Genomic DNA, 18,168 nt, shown 5'->3' on the forward strand with positions numbered 1-18,168 from the left:
TTTTATTCCAAGGCCTGAGTTGGAGCTAGCAGCTCCGCCGAGCTTTGTCGGTATCCAAGATGGAGATCGCCGGTGCTGGGTGGGGGAGGGGTGGCCTTCCCTCCTCTGCTCCCTGAGAAGGAGTGAGGATGTCGGGCTTCTACTCACGCCGAGTCTTGGATCCCGGGTCGTCTCTGGTCTGCAAGCTGCAGGATGAAGGTGTCCGCTCCTTGTTGGTTCTTGCTGGTGTTGAGTAGAATCCGCTCGCCTGCTGCATCTGGCTCCTTCGTCCTGGACTCTCTGTGTGAGCGCTCGTTCTCCGCCGCTTGCGACCCTGCCGCCGCCGCCGCGGCGGCTGCTGGCGAGCACTCAGATGTGTCTCCTTGTCTTGGCTTCCCCTCTCTTGTCTAACTCTCTGTCCTGTGATGGCACACTTGGTGTGATTCTCTGGCTTAGGACTGTTCACTGGAACTCTAAAACTGCTTTCTATGCAAGAGCTTGTTCAGATTCCAGCTTCTCCTCCGCCATCTTCCCGGAACTCCTGCAAGTCTTGTCTCTCTTTCTTTGGAAGAACCTCTGATTTTCTTTTCTTACCGTCTTCTCATATTTTGTAGATGATTTCTTTTGTCCCTTCCAAAGTCCGTGGTGAAGATTTCAAAAAAAGCATAAAGATGAGTAGCAATGGAAATGCAGCCTCTTAACAGGGGGAGACTTAGGTTTCTAAGCCAATGTATCATTACTCAGTCTTCTTTTTATTCTTGAAATATGAATGATATGTAGCTGCTTAGGTGTTCTGTGGTACTTCTGGGCATAGGCTAGTGCTCTCCTACTTTGAGCCATAGTGCCACTTCTAGTTTTCTGATGGTTAACTGGAGAAAAGAGTCTCACAGACTTTCCTACCTGGGATGGTTTTGAACTGTGATCCTCAGATCTCAGCCTCCTGAGTAGCTAGGATTACAGGCGTGAGCCACTGACACCTGGCTTAATTATGTATCTTTTGTGCAACCTTTCAACCTTTTTTTGGTAATCTTTCTAGTAGTGATATTCGTTGTGAAATGTGGGAGTTCCACTGTGCTGTTCTATTCATGCATAGAATATACTTCGACTTTATTTACACACTCTGGCCATCTTCCTCAAGGCCCTCTTTCTAGTTTCATTTTGTTAACAGGACATTGCAAAAGCCTTCAAGTCTTCCTCACCCTCAAGCATTCACCACATAACTCACATCCAATTATAGATTATAGAAATGTGCATTTATACAATCATCTATGCTAGGAACTAGTTGTGACTCCTTTTACACTAGAGAATACATTTGCAAGACATTGACACTTCTGTAATTACAGATTCTTTCAGTCATTTTTGAAGCATCCAAGACTTGAGGCTTATTCATTCCCATTCATCTTAGCAGAATAGATTTGAAAGTTTTATAATATCTTAGTCATCTTTATTTTGTATTGAATAGTGTTTACTCAGTGGGACTATTTCTTCTTATTGCGTTCCTTATACACAGCTCTATGATGGTAGAGTTTTGTGTTATAACTTTTTAAGGTGATAGGAGTTTTGCTTATTTTGGGATTTTATTTGATTTTGGAATCACACAATATCTAATAATACCACATATTGTGAATATGAATGGGAATAAATTCACCAGAAAAATTAAGTGGTCCATATAACACCTGTTCCATTTTCCATGTCATTATGTAGTAGATTCTTCTGAGAGGTTAGAATGTGTTTGTGACTTTAACTAAATATCACTATCCCACACTACTGTGAAAGTTGTGAAATTTATGTAATCACTTAATCACAATAAAAATTGCTATAAAAAAGATTTTTCTGAGATGCAAGGGGGTGGGTCTTTTGTGATTACATCAGATATTTTTGAATGCTCAGATGGGTAAAAATATACAGATAAATATGTGGCTAGATACTTTCTTGGTGTTTAGAATACTCTCTTGATGTATGTCATCAGAGAATCAATAGGCCATATGTCAACACACACACACACACACACACACACACACGTGCTAACTCAAGTGATTCTTCACTGCTTACTCATTTATGGTCATTGCCCTTGTTCTATTAAAACTTGGATACCTGAGCTTTTTCCAAGTTTTGTTCTTGGCTTCTGCCTTCCAGGAGGAGGATCTTGGCTGTGGATATCTAATCCATGTTTGGCTTCCTTTGATCTCTGATCTTTTCAATTTCTATTGATTTTTGACATGTCTGAGTCTACTATCAACTTGACATAATGTGTCTATACCTGTTAACCATTGCTATAGCCATTATTCATAATAAATCTTTGTGCAACTTCGGCTCAGTTGTTATTGTTCAGGAAGGCTCCACATTGGCTGGGTAGCTGTACTTTCTCAGCCTGGCTCATTCACACATCTGGGCAGCTGCACAACTGTTATTCAGAGGATTTAGAATTCCCTTGGCTATAATGACTAGAGCACTGAAATTTTTCATTCTGACACCTGTATGCTTAAAGCCGGCAAGCCTCGGCATGCTCTCACACAGATGCCGAGAAGCAAAAAACAGAATTACCATTTGCACAGAAAAATTATGAAATTCATGCGAATGCTTTTCAGCTTTCTACCTGAGTCGTATTTGTATACTACTGACCAACTAACTCTGGTGAATGAAGCCAGATTAAGAACAGGAGGGTTGATACAGGAAGATCTGAAAATTGGAAACTTCTAGTGTAAATTACTGCATAAATACCTTTACCTAAGTTGTTCCTGTTCATCTGGTTACAATGGTATTAATTTCAGTCTTTTTCACACCATACTAAAACTACATTATAACCTGATTAGTAGACTTTAAAAGTATTTACATACAATTCATCCTAATACCAAATTATTATAAAAATGTTCTAAATTTTTGGGAAGACCTTGAATAAAATTCACTGAATCTTCCCAATGGGGATTATTCAAAGCATATCCCCAAGCCCCCACAAATAATGTAAATGCAAGACTTAATTCTCAAGTATAATTTCTGGTCTATTTTTTCTGGTATGTTTATACTCACATCTTTCTTGGTCCTGTTTTTAGCAAAAATTAAAACAGTAGTTTCTTAGGGGGTCTCTCCTATACTGTTTTCTCTTGAATTCTAATGGTTTGAGATACAGTCTTAGTTCATATCTTCTCCAGAATTTCTATACCAGGGAAACCAAATCTGCAAATATCTCCTAGTATAATTTTATTTTTTTCTCTTCAGATTTCCATATGCTAACTTTGTGCATGCATAGACAAATGCATGCACACATATAACCTATCTTGTGACTGAAATGGAAAAATGAGCTTCCTGGAACTAGGAAGTACTATAAGACTCTTGTTTATCTTCTTATATTAAAATTTGACAGTCAGTAATAGAACAGTTCAAGAGTATGATCTAAAATATTTGTTAGAGATTTTCTAGAGAACATAATTCTTATGTGTATATAGGTATGAACACTTAGTAGAATGATATAATGTCAAATTTGAAGTATGACTACAATTGCCTAGCAGCTACTCACAAAGCAGATGTCGGAGGATTATGGTTGGAAGCCAGTGAAGGCAGAAAAGTCTAGGAGACTGGCAAAATTCAGGAAGTGGCTCAACTGGTACAGTCCTAGCCATTAGTGAAACAACCAAGTGAGAGTATAAGGCCCTGAGTTTAAGCCCCAATACCAGCATAAAATAATAATAATAATACATAAAGTTGCAGTTGTAAGAACAGAAGCACAATTCATGTAAATTAGTGAAAGGGAATTGTGATGTGGTGTGCGGTACTTGAATTCAATTTAATAGCTGTGGCTTTAAATTATGTAGCTAGATTGTCAAAAAGTGTAATCGGTAAATGAAAGGATGGCCGAATGTTTGTTATTTTCTCTGAATAAAATTTTTTTCTCTTGTTTCAAAGTTATATCATTATGCATGATAATTCCCTGATTTTATACTGGCTTATTGAAATTTTATAAGAAAGAAAATGTTGTTTGGCACAAATCAAAACCTTATCTAGCTAAAGTGAAAGAAATATCATTTGATTAAACAAACTCTCTGGCAATGCCAAGGAAAAGCTGCCTGATGTAAGAGATTTAATTATTGCCTGCCAAATGTAGAAGTATGTGCAGTCATTAGCTTTGAAAATAAGTCTTAATTCTCCATATAAATACCTAAGCTTAGAAACAATAATCACATTCAAAGGAAAACTTCTCTTCATGTATGTTTGAAGCTACCCTTAAACAGTGCAGGTCTAACTTCTTGGTGCCAATTTCTATCAGAGATAGATGTTTAAAGCAAATGAAGTTTATGCATTGGGTTGTGTCACACACTGCTGTGAGTGTCCACACAGAAATACTGGTTTCTTCGCATTTATCATTCTCAAGATGTTTATTTTTTCCACTATCAAACCATTTGTTTAACCCCAGTGTAATGTGTTCCTGTGGCAACTGCTGAAGTATTCTTTAGGTCTGGTGGCCTGGGATATGACAGTGGCTTTAGCTATCACCTTGTGGCTGTGGTGGCCGGGCTTTGTTCTTCCTATGTAAGATCCTAGCCATCCCAGGTGCACAAAAAACTTGCAGTCATTAAAGAACTTAAGAAGCTGCCCATTGATTTGAGTTACTCTATTTGTGTTCGTCTGCAGCAGAAGTTTCATGTTGTGTCCACCTTTCTAACTTAGAACTAGCAATTTTGCATTCAGTACCAATAAGAAACAAGACTGAATGTAGTAAGACGGCTTGTATTTAATGCTACTGCAGTAAAAGAAAAGACATGTTACAGGGTGGAGCCCCACTGGGGTCCCTGCAGAGGGACTTGAGAATTATAGTGAGCAAATAAGGGGTAGGCAGAGAGATAAGGTAGGGATATATAGGGTCAGAGAAGTGGGAATGACAGAGAAGGAATTGTGTTGGTTGGTAAGATTTGCCCCTTGCTAATTACCTGGAGCAGAAACAGATGTCTCCTACTAGGAAAAGAGGTCGTTTTGCAAGTCTGGGCAAGGCACACAACAGAAGTTAGGCCCTTAGTTGTCCCACAAAGACTAAGAGGGAAGAGAGCAAGAACTTTTTCCCAGAAGGGTGGTTCGTATTTAAAAATGACTGCTCCAGTGTCTGGGTTATAGAAAATAAAGCTCAAAAGGGCTGGAGGGAGGGGTACAATGATAGTACATGTTTCTAAGCAGCAGTGATGGTGGCTCATGCCAATTTCCCAACCATGCAAATGTAGGAGGATCACAGTCCAAGGTCCACTTTGGGACAAAAAAGAATGAGAACCTATCTAGAGAAATAAAGGCCAGGGACATAGTTCATGTGGTAGATAGAGAGCATGCTTAGCAAGAGGCCTGAATTCCAGTGAAAATCAATAGATTACAAAATGTTTAAAGGGGTGACATTAATGAAGATATATCATATTCATAAGCTGCTAGATCAAATGGTAACTTTTTTGTGCAACTATTTAAAGGTAATAGTATTTGTTTTAAAAGAATTAAAGTCAAGGATCCAGAATCATGTTTTCGCTGGAATTGAAAATTTCTTTGGCAACATTAAGCCTTCTCAGACTATCAGTAGGGGGCAATTAAGGATTTAGGCCAGGATTTAAGCTCATTTCAAAACAGCTCAGGGAGTCTGATCAAAGTTTGTGGAGGAGATAGTCTGTTACCAGTAAGCATCATGAGAATGAATGCACACTCCTGAACGAATTCTAGTGCAAGTATTATTATTAGGGGCTCATGCCTCAAAAACCATCAAGAATAGTAATAAGAGAAAAATATTCTACCATCCAACTGTTGCCTATCTTTTCTCAAGCATGGGGTTTGTAATATGTATTCTATGCCAATTAATAAATAGAAGTAAAGTTTACATAGAATAATCTTTCCTTTTTTGATTTTAAATAAAATTGTTACCCATGATAGGTTTTGAACTACCATGTGATTGTTTTTTAATTAAAATTGATTTTGGCCAAGAATGGTGGCATATGAATATAGTCCCAGCCTTTGGAAGGTAGAAATTAAGAGAGAATCACAGTTTCAGGACAGCTAAAGCAAAAATGTATCGGTATCCCACCTGAACTTATCAATCCAGTGTGTGGATTCATACTTACAATCACAACTATATGAAAAGTATAGGTAGTAAGATCTGAAGTCTAACTCCTAGGAAACATGCAACATTTTATTAAATAGTGACTAAAGCAAAATGGATATGGATATGACTCAAGTGACAGAATACTTGCTTGAGAAACACAAGCAAGGCCCATAGTTAAAAACCCCTGTACTGACAAGAAACTTTTTTCCATGTTAAATCACAGTTTACATTATTTGTTAGAACTATTATGTCCAAAGGATTAAAGTTAAAAAATAAATGAACCCTTGCTGGTGCCGGTGGCTCACATCTCTAATCCTAGCTAATCAGGAGGCTGAGATCTGGGCTCACGGTTCAAAGCCAGCCTGGGCAGGAAAGTCTGTGAGACTCTTATCTCCAATTAATCAGAAAACTGGAAGTGATGCTGAGGCTCAAGTGGTAGAGCACTTGCCTTGAGCTAAAGAGTTCAGGAACAAGCTCAGGCCAAGAGTTCAAGACCCATAACTGATTAAAAAAAAAAAAGAAAAAAATACATGAATCCTTGCTTTTTGTATACATTCCTTGAGTATCCCAGTTTTCTTTCTTGTGAATAACTTTTCATTTTATAGTGTCTACTCCTTACAGTGTTTCAAAGAACACAGCTTTTAAACCTAACTCCCTCAGTGGACTCTATGTAAGACTTTTATTGACTTGATGTGATTTCTTGTTCATCACACACAGAAGCATCTTCATTTTTATGTATCTCATTATGCATACACATATTGCCTTCTTCTCTAACACATTTTATTCTCCATTTATCTCTCCCCTCAGAATGAAGTGCAGAGGTGGAACATTCATTTTCAGTTATTTTTGTATTCCACTCCACTTAGTATATATATTTATTAATTTCTGTATTGCATCATAGAGACAATGGTAGCTACTAGAAACACTAAAATGAATGATCTGAAATCCATTTCTATAGGAAAGATGATATATTTTGCCCATTTTGAAAACAGAAAAAATATAGCTAAATAGTTTTTGCAGAGTTTTAAATTTAACTTCAGAAGATATGAAGGCTCAGAAAAATACTGAAGAATTTACTTTATCTTTGGAAAGAAGAAGAATCAAGTAAAAAACATGCTTAGAGATGTTTGAAAATATTCCCAGGCATGAACAATGTGCTCTGCATGAATATGGTATAGTCTAACCTTCCAAATCAATAACTGAATTATAAAATTAAAAATCATCTCATATTATTAAAAGCCTCCTACAATCTGACACCATGGCGCCATTAGTGCGTAGCTACCCACAGGTTAAAGAAATAATTTTTAAAAAGAGATATTGTATTTAAAATTATTTATTGAGTGGTTAATATTTCCCAACATTTTTTGCCTAATGATTTTAGTTCTATGTGTAACATATTTATGTGGAAATTTTATTTCCTCTAAAATTAAAAATGAGATGTTTGTACATTTTTACCATTCTTGTTCAATATGTTGAATGTATTAAATCATTAGATGGAGTTGAATCAAAATTAAAAAAAGCATCTAGTTCTTATATGCTTTAAGTTAATGCATGTTAAATAAGATAACAAAAAGATTTTGATTTAATAACAAAGATGACAAAATTAGGAAATTATCTTGGTTTTGTGAATGTAAATTTTTTTTTCCTGAGGAAAGGGTCTTTATTAAGAAGATTTGAAGAGTCTCTAAGTTCCCAGGAGCTACCTCAGAACTCATTCTTTTTTTTGCCTATAATATTTAAAATTATTGTGAAAATACCATACAGAGGAGTTACAATTACATAGGCAAGATAATGAGTACATTTCTTATCAAGCATTATTGCCTCCTCCTTTGTTTCCCTTTCCCATCCCTTCCCATCCCCGCGGCCAAAGTTGTAATTTCGTTTTTCCGACATAACGTATTGTACATCTCATTGTTGGAATGGGTCCACCTGTATGTAAAGAATTTTTAAGAACACCCTACACAGAGAGAGAGAAAGAGAGAAAGAGAGATAGAAAAGAGAGAGAAGAAAGATATAGAGAGAGAGAGAGAAAAAAAAGAGAGAGAGAAGAGAGTGTTTAAAATCAGGGCCTCGTGGTCTCCCTTGCCTTTTTTGCCTTCTTTGCTGAAGGCTGGTGAATATTTCTCTTAATTAATGAACACAGTCCATACTCTCATACATTTTAACGAGCTTATTATGATTTGCAAGCATTTCTTCTGAACTCTTCTTTGTTAATTTTCTTGAGGTTCATCTTTTTCTTCTATCTAGTGGTTTTCAATAGCCTTCTTTAGCAATGTGTGACAGTTTTAGTTCCAATAACTTTTCACTGTTCCTCAAATTCCTCAAGTTGCACCCCTAGGAATTCTTACTGATTGCTGTTTCAGCCACAGCCTTGTTAATTTCTGCAACCTCTTTATCCTTGAAAGTATCTCTGAAAATATTGACAGCATTCTTGAATTGTTTTATTTCTAACTACTACTTATTTACTCATTGTTGGCATCACCTCATCCCAAGCAAGGTTCCAGATGCACTTGTGGATGTTGTCATCTTCCCAGAATTGCATCATTATCATCTTGGTGTCATTCTTAGTTGTAGCGAGGGCATGGAGGACTGGTCTACCCTCAGGTAGTAGATCACACACAATCAACTGCTCCAATAGAAGATGACACCTGGGATGGGTATTTATTAGTTTAAATTGAAAGCTTTGTGCCAGATCACAAAATATTTAAAATTGAATTTTTCAATGACACTGGCTACCCAATCATGGGCATTGTAATTTCACATTGACCTGATCTCCTTATAAATATAAGTCTATTCAGGCACCTATTTCCAGAATAATAAGATTTCATTCATCTTTTAGAATTGATCTTGTAAGTCATTTTTATCTATCACCCCCTTACCAAAATTTTTTTAGCCACTTTCACATCAGTAATCACAGATTCACCACTTACTTTCATGAGGAGGATTAAATGAGGATTCTTGAGCTAGTATTAACTCAATATCATCTTAGGTTCTGAACTTCTTTCAACATTCCAAATAAAAGTTCTGTTTTGGGTCATGATCATAGTGGTATTGAGATGGCTATGCCTCTTTGTGTGGAATTCAATTCAGGACATTAGGTCCTTTCTTCACATCTGATCCTCTCCTGGTTTAAAATGTTTAAATCTCATTACTTTCGTTCTTCTTTGAAGTTCTTGTGATGACACGGGACATGCCTGATGAGCAATAACCAGCAACACAGATCTTCTACCTTTGTAGTCCTTAATCACTTTGAATTTTCTCCCCAGGCCAAGTCACATACTACTTCTTATGGTATCATTAGCACTGAAGTTCATAAGCTTAGGGGCTGTCATGAACAAAAGAGTCTGAGGTGGAATCAAGTATTAGAAAATAATGATGCAACCCAGAGACTCAGTGAGCATGTGCGTGAAGCTGTCCTTGACACAAACAGCATGGCATTTCACAGCCAATATTTTTATAAATAGGAGTCTACGCCATAATGACATGAGACATAGAAGTCAAGAGATACATGTACAACGAGGGCATTTTTATCAGTATTAGATCCCATGGACTCTTCATAAATATATTGTTGTGCTTTTATAGAATTGGAAATGTCATAGATTTGGTTATCAGCATCTCAAATAAATAAATAAATAAATAAGTGATACACCATGGCTACAATGTCACTATGTGAGAGAAATGTCCTGGCAGCCTTGGTAGCCTATCCATTGCACTATGCAGTTTATCGTTTGATCTGGAGAAAGATAAACCATAAGAGAACAATGGGACTGGGAGACGCGTGTATGAAGTGATTCAAGCTCTGTGGTAAAACCGGACATAGAGTTAACTTGGAGGAAGGCTTTATGGTTGGCTTTGAGGAATCGGTCAACCCTCCTCATTATAGGCACAATATGGTTTTGTGGAGAAAGCAAGCTCAGCATGAAAATCAAATTAAATCTCAAGCTTCCTTAATTGGATCTCTTCTAATTAGAGGAAGAATACTTTAATTGGATTTTGGTTCTACTGTAGTAGAACAATTTTGGTTTTGAATAAAAGTGAAGTAAATCTGTGTGGTTTGATTCATTACTCCCGCCCTCCCCTCCCATTAAGGCCAAATAAAAACTTGTCTTTGAGCATTTGTCCACAGGAAGATGAACTTAGTTTTGTCCAAACTCACAATCTCTGAGCTGCTACAGAGGACTGAGCATTGACTATAATTGTCTGGACTCAATGTTTGGTTGTGGTTCTGAATGATCTGAAGACTTAGACTCTAACTTTATTGATATGAATTCTGCCACCCACTCTACTATGGAAGACACAGGGGGTCCCTGGTCTATGATAAGCTTTGAGTTTGGGAAACTTATCCAACTTTTTAAACATTTAATTGTATCTAATACAGCCCAGCTCATAGCAGAGATGGAAAAATGAATTATAGGTTTTACACACTTGTTGGCGTAAGATTTAAGAGCTGTCAGTTCACGTACAGCTGTTCAATAGCAATTTGGCCTTATTCTACAAGTATTGGATATTTTTTACCGCAACAGTTATTTCTCCTTTCATTCTCAAGGTACTAATTTTTCATCTGAAATTCCTGCAACATACTTCACATTGGGAAATATCTCTATAATCATTTTGCACTAAGTGTGTTTAATGTGGCATTACAATATAGGTCTAACTCTCCTCATTTATCTTACTATTTTCTCCTGTCTTGAGATATTTGAAATGAAGGCAATTGTTTCCTTCTAAGCACACAGTTGATTCCTATTATTAAGTTAACAGAAAATAAATATTATAGATAAAGTTAAAAAGGGAGAGAAAACTGGTATTTCCCAGTTGTTATTCTTCCTTATTCAGTATTTCTGAGTCACATCCTGATTTTCCCTCCCTGAAGGGATATACAAGACAGTTAATATGACATGCGAATTTTTAACACAGTTAACAATGATATATGACTTTAAATTCATAGTGAAGATGTGTGTTGGTGTGAGCTGCAATTTATGGCTATTATCTTAGGTACCACTTTGCTTACAAGTAGTCTTAATCGTGACATTAGTTTATTCAGCCACTTGGTCTATAGTTTCATCCATGTTATTCTGAATCAATGAAAGGAAATCCATATTCCATGCCTGTGTGATGCTTCATACTCTCCCAGAGACTACTACTCCCACTATATACTGACTGCACGATAAACTTTTTCCTCTTTGGACTGTGTCCCTCACGATGTATCTGCAGTATTGGCATGATGTAATCTGCTCATTGTTTTAAATTAATCTCTTAATAGAATGTATGAATATGACACTATATACCAAAAGCTTGGATGTATTTATTATCTTAGTAATTTAACATAGGCCAACATTACATTTCCAGTATTATATTAAAAATCCTCTTATAATCACCTTAATATAGATAGAATATTTTGACATTTATCTGAAAGGAAATTGTACATAGTGCCCACAATGAAGCTAAATATCAGAGTACACCTTTTCTTGCTTCTAGTAGGTTACGTACTGCTAGACAAATGTGGTTTTAACTAGCATTTCCCTAGGTCTGCAACCAGTGATGGTTAACACTTTTGATTGGTTTGGGTGACTTTTGTGTATCTTACTTTCAGTACACCATAATGTTTGTTCTCGCCAAGTTACCTTCAGTGTTGGATTCAAACTGCCCAGAAAATAAAAAATATTTTTATCTCAATATCTAAGATAGTTGACACCTAAATGATTGTATTTTCAACTGAGGTATGGAATTTATAATAACAAGATCTGCTTGCCTTGAATGACAAGAACTAATTATGAATTTGGAAAGCTGAAATACCCAGTGTCACCTTGATGTGTCATGCACTGCGTCAGGAGCGGCAAGATCCTCGGAAGCTGAAGCGAGGTTGATTCTACGGAAAGAACAAGCTTTGAAGTTGGAAATGGTATTTCTCACTATGCAAGGAATTCTATCAAAGGAATTGAGCTAAAATTTTACTTAAAAGTTTTAGTGAGATGAAAGATAACCTAAACACATTACACTTAAGAGCCAATAGTAATTTGTTTGATGCGGTATCTTCTGATAAATACAATGATGGTGTAAATCTAAATGATTTACTCCACCTGTAATTTAAGGTGTAAAGCGTGTACTCAGCTGTTGTATTAAGACTTAGGAAACATATCTGCAATAGCAAACCAAGCCCAGAACTCATAAACACATGAGCTACCACAGCGACTACTGTGGATGCTGACTATAGCTATGAAAGCTTTAGTGACCTGGAGTGTAGCCATTGCTACAGATGTGGTGACTTCATTGAGTCCAGCTGTCTCCTGACTTGGAGGTTAAAATTACAGCTGCTACTATCCATCTTGTTAGGCAATGAGTCTTCCAGCTTCCAATACAATTTTTCCTTAGGAATCTGATATCTGATTCTATCAGAAGGCTTACTGAATCTGATTTTAATTATTAGACTATCAAGATTCCACTGGGTTTATTTAGTCAAAATAATTAGTTTTTAAGTCTCTCAGTTTCTTTCTAATTACATAATTTTGTCTTCATCTTATTTTCAAGTTTTTTTTTGTGTGTGTGTGTTTGTGTGTGTGTGTGTGTGTGTGTGTGTGTGTGTGTGTGTGTGTGTGTGACTCTGGTATTAGGCTTGAACTTAAGGCCTCATGCTCTCAAATACCTTTTTCTGTTGATGGTTGGTATTCTACTACTTCAGCTATATCTATAGTTTCTGGGTTTTTGCTGATTATTTCAAGATTAAAAATTTCTTAGATTTGTTTTCCAGACTAGTTTTGAAACACAATCCTCAGCTCTCAACATCCTGAGTAGTGATGATTACAGGCACAAGGCACCAGCACCCAGCTTTTGCTAGTTTTGTTTAACAAAGAAAGTCTGTCATGTGAGACTTCAAGAATGCCTTTTGTCTAATTCACATAGCTCAATTTATGTGTTGTGACCCAACTTCTAGAGTGGAAATCAATATTCTTTTTCATGTTTTAATCATTCATTCATAGATAGGTTGTCAGATAGATGCAGATATTAGAAAAAATCCCACACACAAATGAGCTGAGGTTGAACTTAATAATGATCCCTTAAATGTGTTATAAAATATTTTCATGCTAAAAGCAAATTTAATCAACAAAAGCAAATTTGTCAACAATTAGGAAGTAAACTCTGGCTATTTGAAACTGTAACTTTATGCTAAGATATAAAAAGTAACTCACTTGTTTTGAATTTTATATAATTCTGCTTAGCAACACAGTGTTAAAGAAATAAATAATCCATCTCTTCTTTCAAACTTTGAGAGAATTGATGGGAGGGGGAAAATAGGAAAGAACAATGAAGGGAATGACATTGATCAAGAAGCATTATAGTGATAACCTGATTATGGACTTGTGATCACTTTGTACAATTACTAGATAATACAATTTTAAAAATAGATTTCATTAAGTGCTAAGAAAAGTGTATATTAAAATAACTTGGTTGTTCTATTCATTATAAATCTGTCATTTCACTTGACATAATCATAAAAGTAGCTCTTTTATAAAATTAATAAAATATTTCAAATGGGATATTTAAAATATGTGTAATAGTAAAGTAGCTATTTTAGTTTGGTAGGCTATAATTTTTCCTTTGTGATTGGATGATACTCTTTTTTAAACTATCATCATCTTTAATATTTTACAACTGTGAATAGAAAATTAACATCCAGGTTTATTCAAGAAATGTCTCTAAAGGATGGCTTGAGAATCATAATTCATCCAAATCTTTCTCCCTTCTTTCCTTTATGATTGTTTCTTCCTCCCTCTCTCTTCTCCTCCTCCTTCTCCCTTCTTCTCCTTTCTCTCCTTTCCAATTCCTTCCCTGCCTGTCCCTCTTGCTTTTGCATTTGACTTTTAATCAATTCTCCTCTCTCCATCAAGCTTTTTATTGTTGGTATTTCACCTAATAGAATACTTACAGTGTCTAAAACCATACTTATTTTCCAAAATAGAATGACATATTAATTTAGCAGTAAAATGTATAGAACTGAATCAAAGATTAAAATTGTATAGCACTGCTCTTTGTAAAGTGGATGAGGCAATTTAAGTGTCTTGCATAACAAGCTGGTCAGACCAAACTGAGAAAGCAGCTTTCGTGCATCCCAAAGTTGAATGCTGTCTGGGAAGTTCTTATATTAATCCTATGAATGGCTTCAACTATATGGTAGACTTGGTGAGGATTAGTTACATCACTTAACTACAATTTTTTAAAAAAACAATTGCATTGTTATTTTTAAAAATTTTACTGAATATTCTATGCCATATATGCACGGCTTGCTGCAGTTAATGACAAATTAACAATGAATGATGTTAAAGCTAAGTACTCAAGATCATGTCTTATTAGAAAGACTAGAATTTCTATACAACTTGACAATAGTAACAATCAAATAAATGCAGCATGTTTTGGTCATTTCTCCTTTAGGGTATTATTTCAAAATATGAGAAAAAAGTAATGTTTATAAACACCAGTTGATTAACTTTGATTCATATGCTAAATTCATTTACAACTACAACTACTATTTTCTCCTACATATCATTATATCCACAATTGAAGGAGGTATCACAAAGTTGCAAAGAAAATATATGATCAATGTAGTTACAATGAGAAAAAGTACCAATAACCTTCCCGATATATTACAACAATTTTGTCTATATACACACACATATACACATGTGTGTACATATATATACACACATATATGTATTTCAGTTAAGAGAACATGATGAGATCAAAATAACTTTTCTTTATATACAGGTTAAAGCTATCCCAAGTGAGAACTCATTTTCTTATTTCCAATATGTTTTTATAGGGAACTTAACATAATTCCTAAGACTACTGAAAAATAGAATAGATATTTGAAAGATCTTTGCTCTATCTATCAATCAATCAGTCTATCTATCTGTCTATCATCTATCTATCCGTTACTATATAATTAGTATTTTCACTTAGATACTGTTTACTTCAAACAACAACGAAAGCCAACAGATACACTGGAAGGTGATGGCTCATGCTTATAATCTTAGCTATTTCAGAGGTTAAGATGTGAAGGACTGAGGTTCAAAGCTAGCCTGGGCAAAAAAGTTCACTAAACTCTATTTCCCAAATAACTAGTGAAAAGCCATGCTGGAGGCAAGGCTCCAATAATATAGCACAAGCCAAGTAAGCAAGTCCAGTATTCATGAGGCCATTGATTTCAAACATTTGTACTGGCAGAAAGTAAATAAACAAATGATTAATAAGTAATTTACAAATAAGTAAATATTGCTTCTATTTCTTATATGTTCTACATTGGAATTTTGACTGTTAATGATCAATAATTTGATTTATGCAAAATATTAAACTTAAAAAAGTAATAAATACATATTTTACTTTTAAAATTTTGCATTTACAACTTGTTTAGTTTTTATATCTCATGAAGATGTATATTTTCATTTCCCGAACCAGAACAAATTAGCTCTCATTTCTGTCTGGCTGAGTTATATATACAAAATGGGATAGCTCTAATGCAGTCTGAGTTATTGGTAATGCTATGTTTTTCAAAGGCCTCACTGACAATCAAACTTTATCTTTCCATTGACTCAATTTCAGATGAGGAGTAAGAAAGAAACAAAAAGATACAAAAATTATTTCAAAAGAAGTCCTCCTTAAATCGGGTCGCATGGAGCAAAAGTATATGGAGTGAGGTGAAATGAGAGCATGGTGCAGGGTGTGATGGGACACTTACTGTTCATTTACTTACAATTTCTTCATTCTTTCAAATAATAGTTTTTAATTCTCTAGTCTTTTGTTCATCAGATCTAAAATCTTTAGAGTAGAAGATTTATCATTGATAAAAATTACTTATAAGTCTTTTTTAAAAACCAAAGGCCTGTTCAATGTCGTAGAGTGTAATTCTGTTTCTGTGATTCTAGTCAGAGACAGGTGCTACACAGATTAATGATAGAGAGAGAGCCTTGAACCTGGTTGGCCAATTCATTGGAGTGAGCTGAGGAACTGATGGATCCCAAGACCACTTCCCTCACTTGCTTTTACTTGGCTCTGACTCAGTTCACCATTGACAAAATCCTGAAGACAACCTGAACCTAGGTGGTAGGATATGTGTTTGAAAATGGTACCTTGATGAAGGGAATGGTGCATTAACTGATTGTAGTTAGAAGTTGCATGAGAATAATTGGGCACAGAACAGAACTACATTATGTTAGCTAAAGATGAGGTAAAAGTAGTAAAGTTGGTCACACTGAGGGAACAGAAATCTGAGAGAAAAAAAATTATTGTCCAATGTATTCTGTTATCTGGGTGTTCCTCGTAGGTACTGAGAGAATGGGAAGAAGAATGCAAGCTAAAGAAATTAACACACAGGTCATCTATGCATTGCTGGAGGGCAAAGAAGAAATTAGCTAGAGCAGGCAAAACAAGCAGGTTGATGCAATCTGTGGCTTTAGTAGGACTTTGAATGGAACCAATTACGGAGGTGGGTTGAGGGATTTGAAATAAAAACTGAACTGTGACTCTGATAATTCTGCTTATGAGAAAGATTTTTGTGCCCCCAATTTCTAAAATTAATTATTATGGATCTTAAAGCCAAAAGGTTTTCCAGCTGCCAAGTAACCTAAAGATATTACGAAGGTCAATATAATTAAAATGCTAAAAGTCAACACACATCTTTTCTCTTTCTTAGATCATGTGCTCATGTGCACAGCAGCCCCCTAAACCATTGGTAATTTACAAGTGTTTTCATATATGCTGAATAGAGCCACTTCCCTAAGTTCTAATCTTGATAAATAGGTTGGCTCTTGGAGAAAAGAATAGATTTAATGACTATCGACTCAGGGAGCGACTGTGGATTTCCTTGGAAATTGTGTGATCAATTTGGGAGACCAGAGAAGGGGAAAATAATGAACTCTAAAGCTGAACAATTTATGTAGATGATATAATATTCTTGGAATGGGGCCATTTTACTTCGGGTTCGGAATGCACACAGTTTGAGGAATCAGCTCTTTCATCTCATAAAAAGAGGCCAAGTATAGCCTGCATAGACGGTGAAGCCATCTGAAGTGTTTAATGACCACGAGGGCCTCTCTGTGTCAAGAGACGGCAGATTTATGAAAGATAATACCTACAGTGACACGCAAGGAGGGTGTGCCAGGACTCGTCACCTGCTCCAACCAGGATATATAAGCCTGTCTGTACACACAGTGACATTCATACTCAGCATCTTCCTGTGAACATCAAGCCAAATTCACCTCCACTGATACCATGAGCTACTATGGCAGCTACTACGGAGGCCTGGGCTATGGCCTTGGCTGTGGATGCCACAGCTTTGGCAGGCTGGGCTGGGGCTCTGGCTACGGCTATGGTTCTGGATTTGGGGGCTGTGGTTACGGTTCTGGACTTGGGCGTTGGGGCTATGGCTCTGGATTTGGGGGTTATGGCTATGGTTCTGGGTTTGGGGGTTATGGCCATGGGTCTGGATTTGGAAACTACGGCTGTGGGTACCGCCGCCCTTCCTGCTACGGGGGATATGGCTACTCCAGCGTCTACTGAAATCCTCTCCTGGGGAACCGACATCTAAGACATAAGAAGATGGACCCAGCTGGACTGCAATACTCTGCACCAGGCCAAGGGGAAGTACGTTGACCATCTACAATTTCAGGCGTATTTATCATCTTAGACTTGTGTGCCTCATGCCTCCGGAGTCCCCAATCTCTGCACTTCCATAAATGTAGACTTAGTTGGTGCCCATTTGCAATAAATCATGCTAACGAAACAACATATGTGGCTGTTATTTTTTTTTAATTTATTAGTTAATACACAGGTAAATTTGACTCAGTGCTTGCTCTAATACTACCTTGGTTAGGAAAGAAACTACACATCATGAAATCAAGTTTGGGGGAAAGATAAACATATTTGTCCTGGGTGCCAGTGGCTCATGCCTATAATCCTAGCTTCTCAGGAGGCTGAGATCTGAGGACCATGGTTTGAATCTAACCTAGGCAGAAAACATTCATGTGACAGTTATCTCTAATTCATCAGCAAAAAGCCAAAAGTGGAGCTCTGGCTTAAGTGGTAGAGCATTGACCTTGAGCACAAGTTTAAGAACAGTGCTCAGGGGGCTGGGAAGGTGG

The 18,168-nt window shown here is 36.4% G+C and overlaps 1 protein-coding gene across 1 annotated transcript; it reads left to right on the forward strand.

Annotated features, from left to right (window-relative positions):
- The first annotated feature begins 17,299 nt into the window (after positions 1 to 17,299).
- On the forward strand, positions 17,300 to 17,587 carry LOC105994034 (keratin-associated protein 19-3-like). Its single transcript, XM_013027442.1, has one exon. It carries the CDS (start codon positions 17,300 to 17,302, stop codon positions 17,585 to 17,587), a length of 288 nt encoding a protein of 95 aa, XP_012882896.1.
- The last annotated feature ends 581 nt before the right edge of the window (positions 17,588 to 18,168 follow it).

The sequence above is a fragment of the Dipodomys ordii genome, unplaced genomic scaffold, assembly GCF_000151885.1.
Source record: "Dipodomys ordii isolate 6190 unplaced genomic scaffold, Dord_2.0 Scaffold104, whole genome shotgun sequence".
Lineage (NCBI taxonomy): Eukaryota > Metazoa > Chordata > Mammalia > Rodentia > Heteromyidae > Dipodomys > Dipodomys ordii.

Bases quoted from the DNA above. Each gene is read 5' to 3' on its own strand.
- LOC105994034 (XM_013027442.1), top strand. From the start codon at position 17,300: ATGAGCTACTATGGCAGCTACTACGGAGGCCTGGGCTATGGCCTTGGC.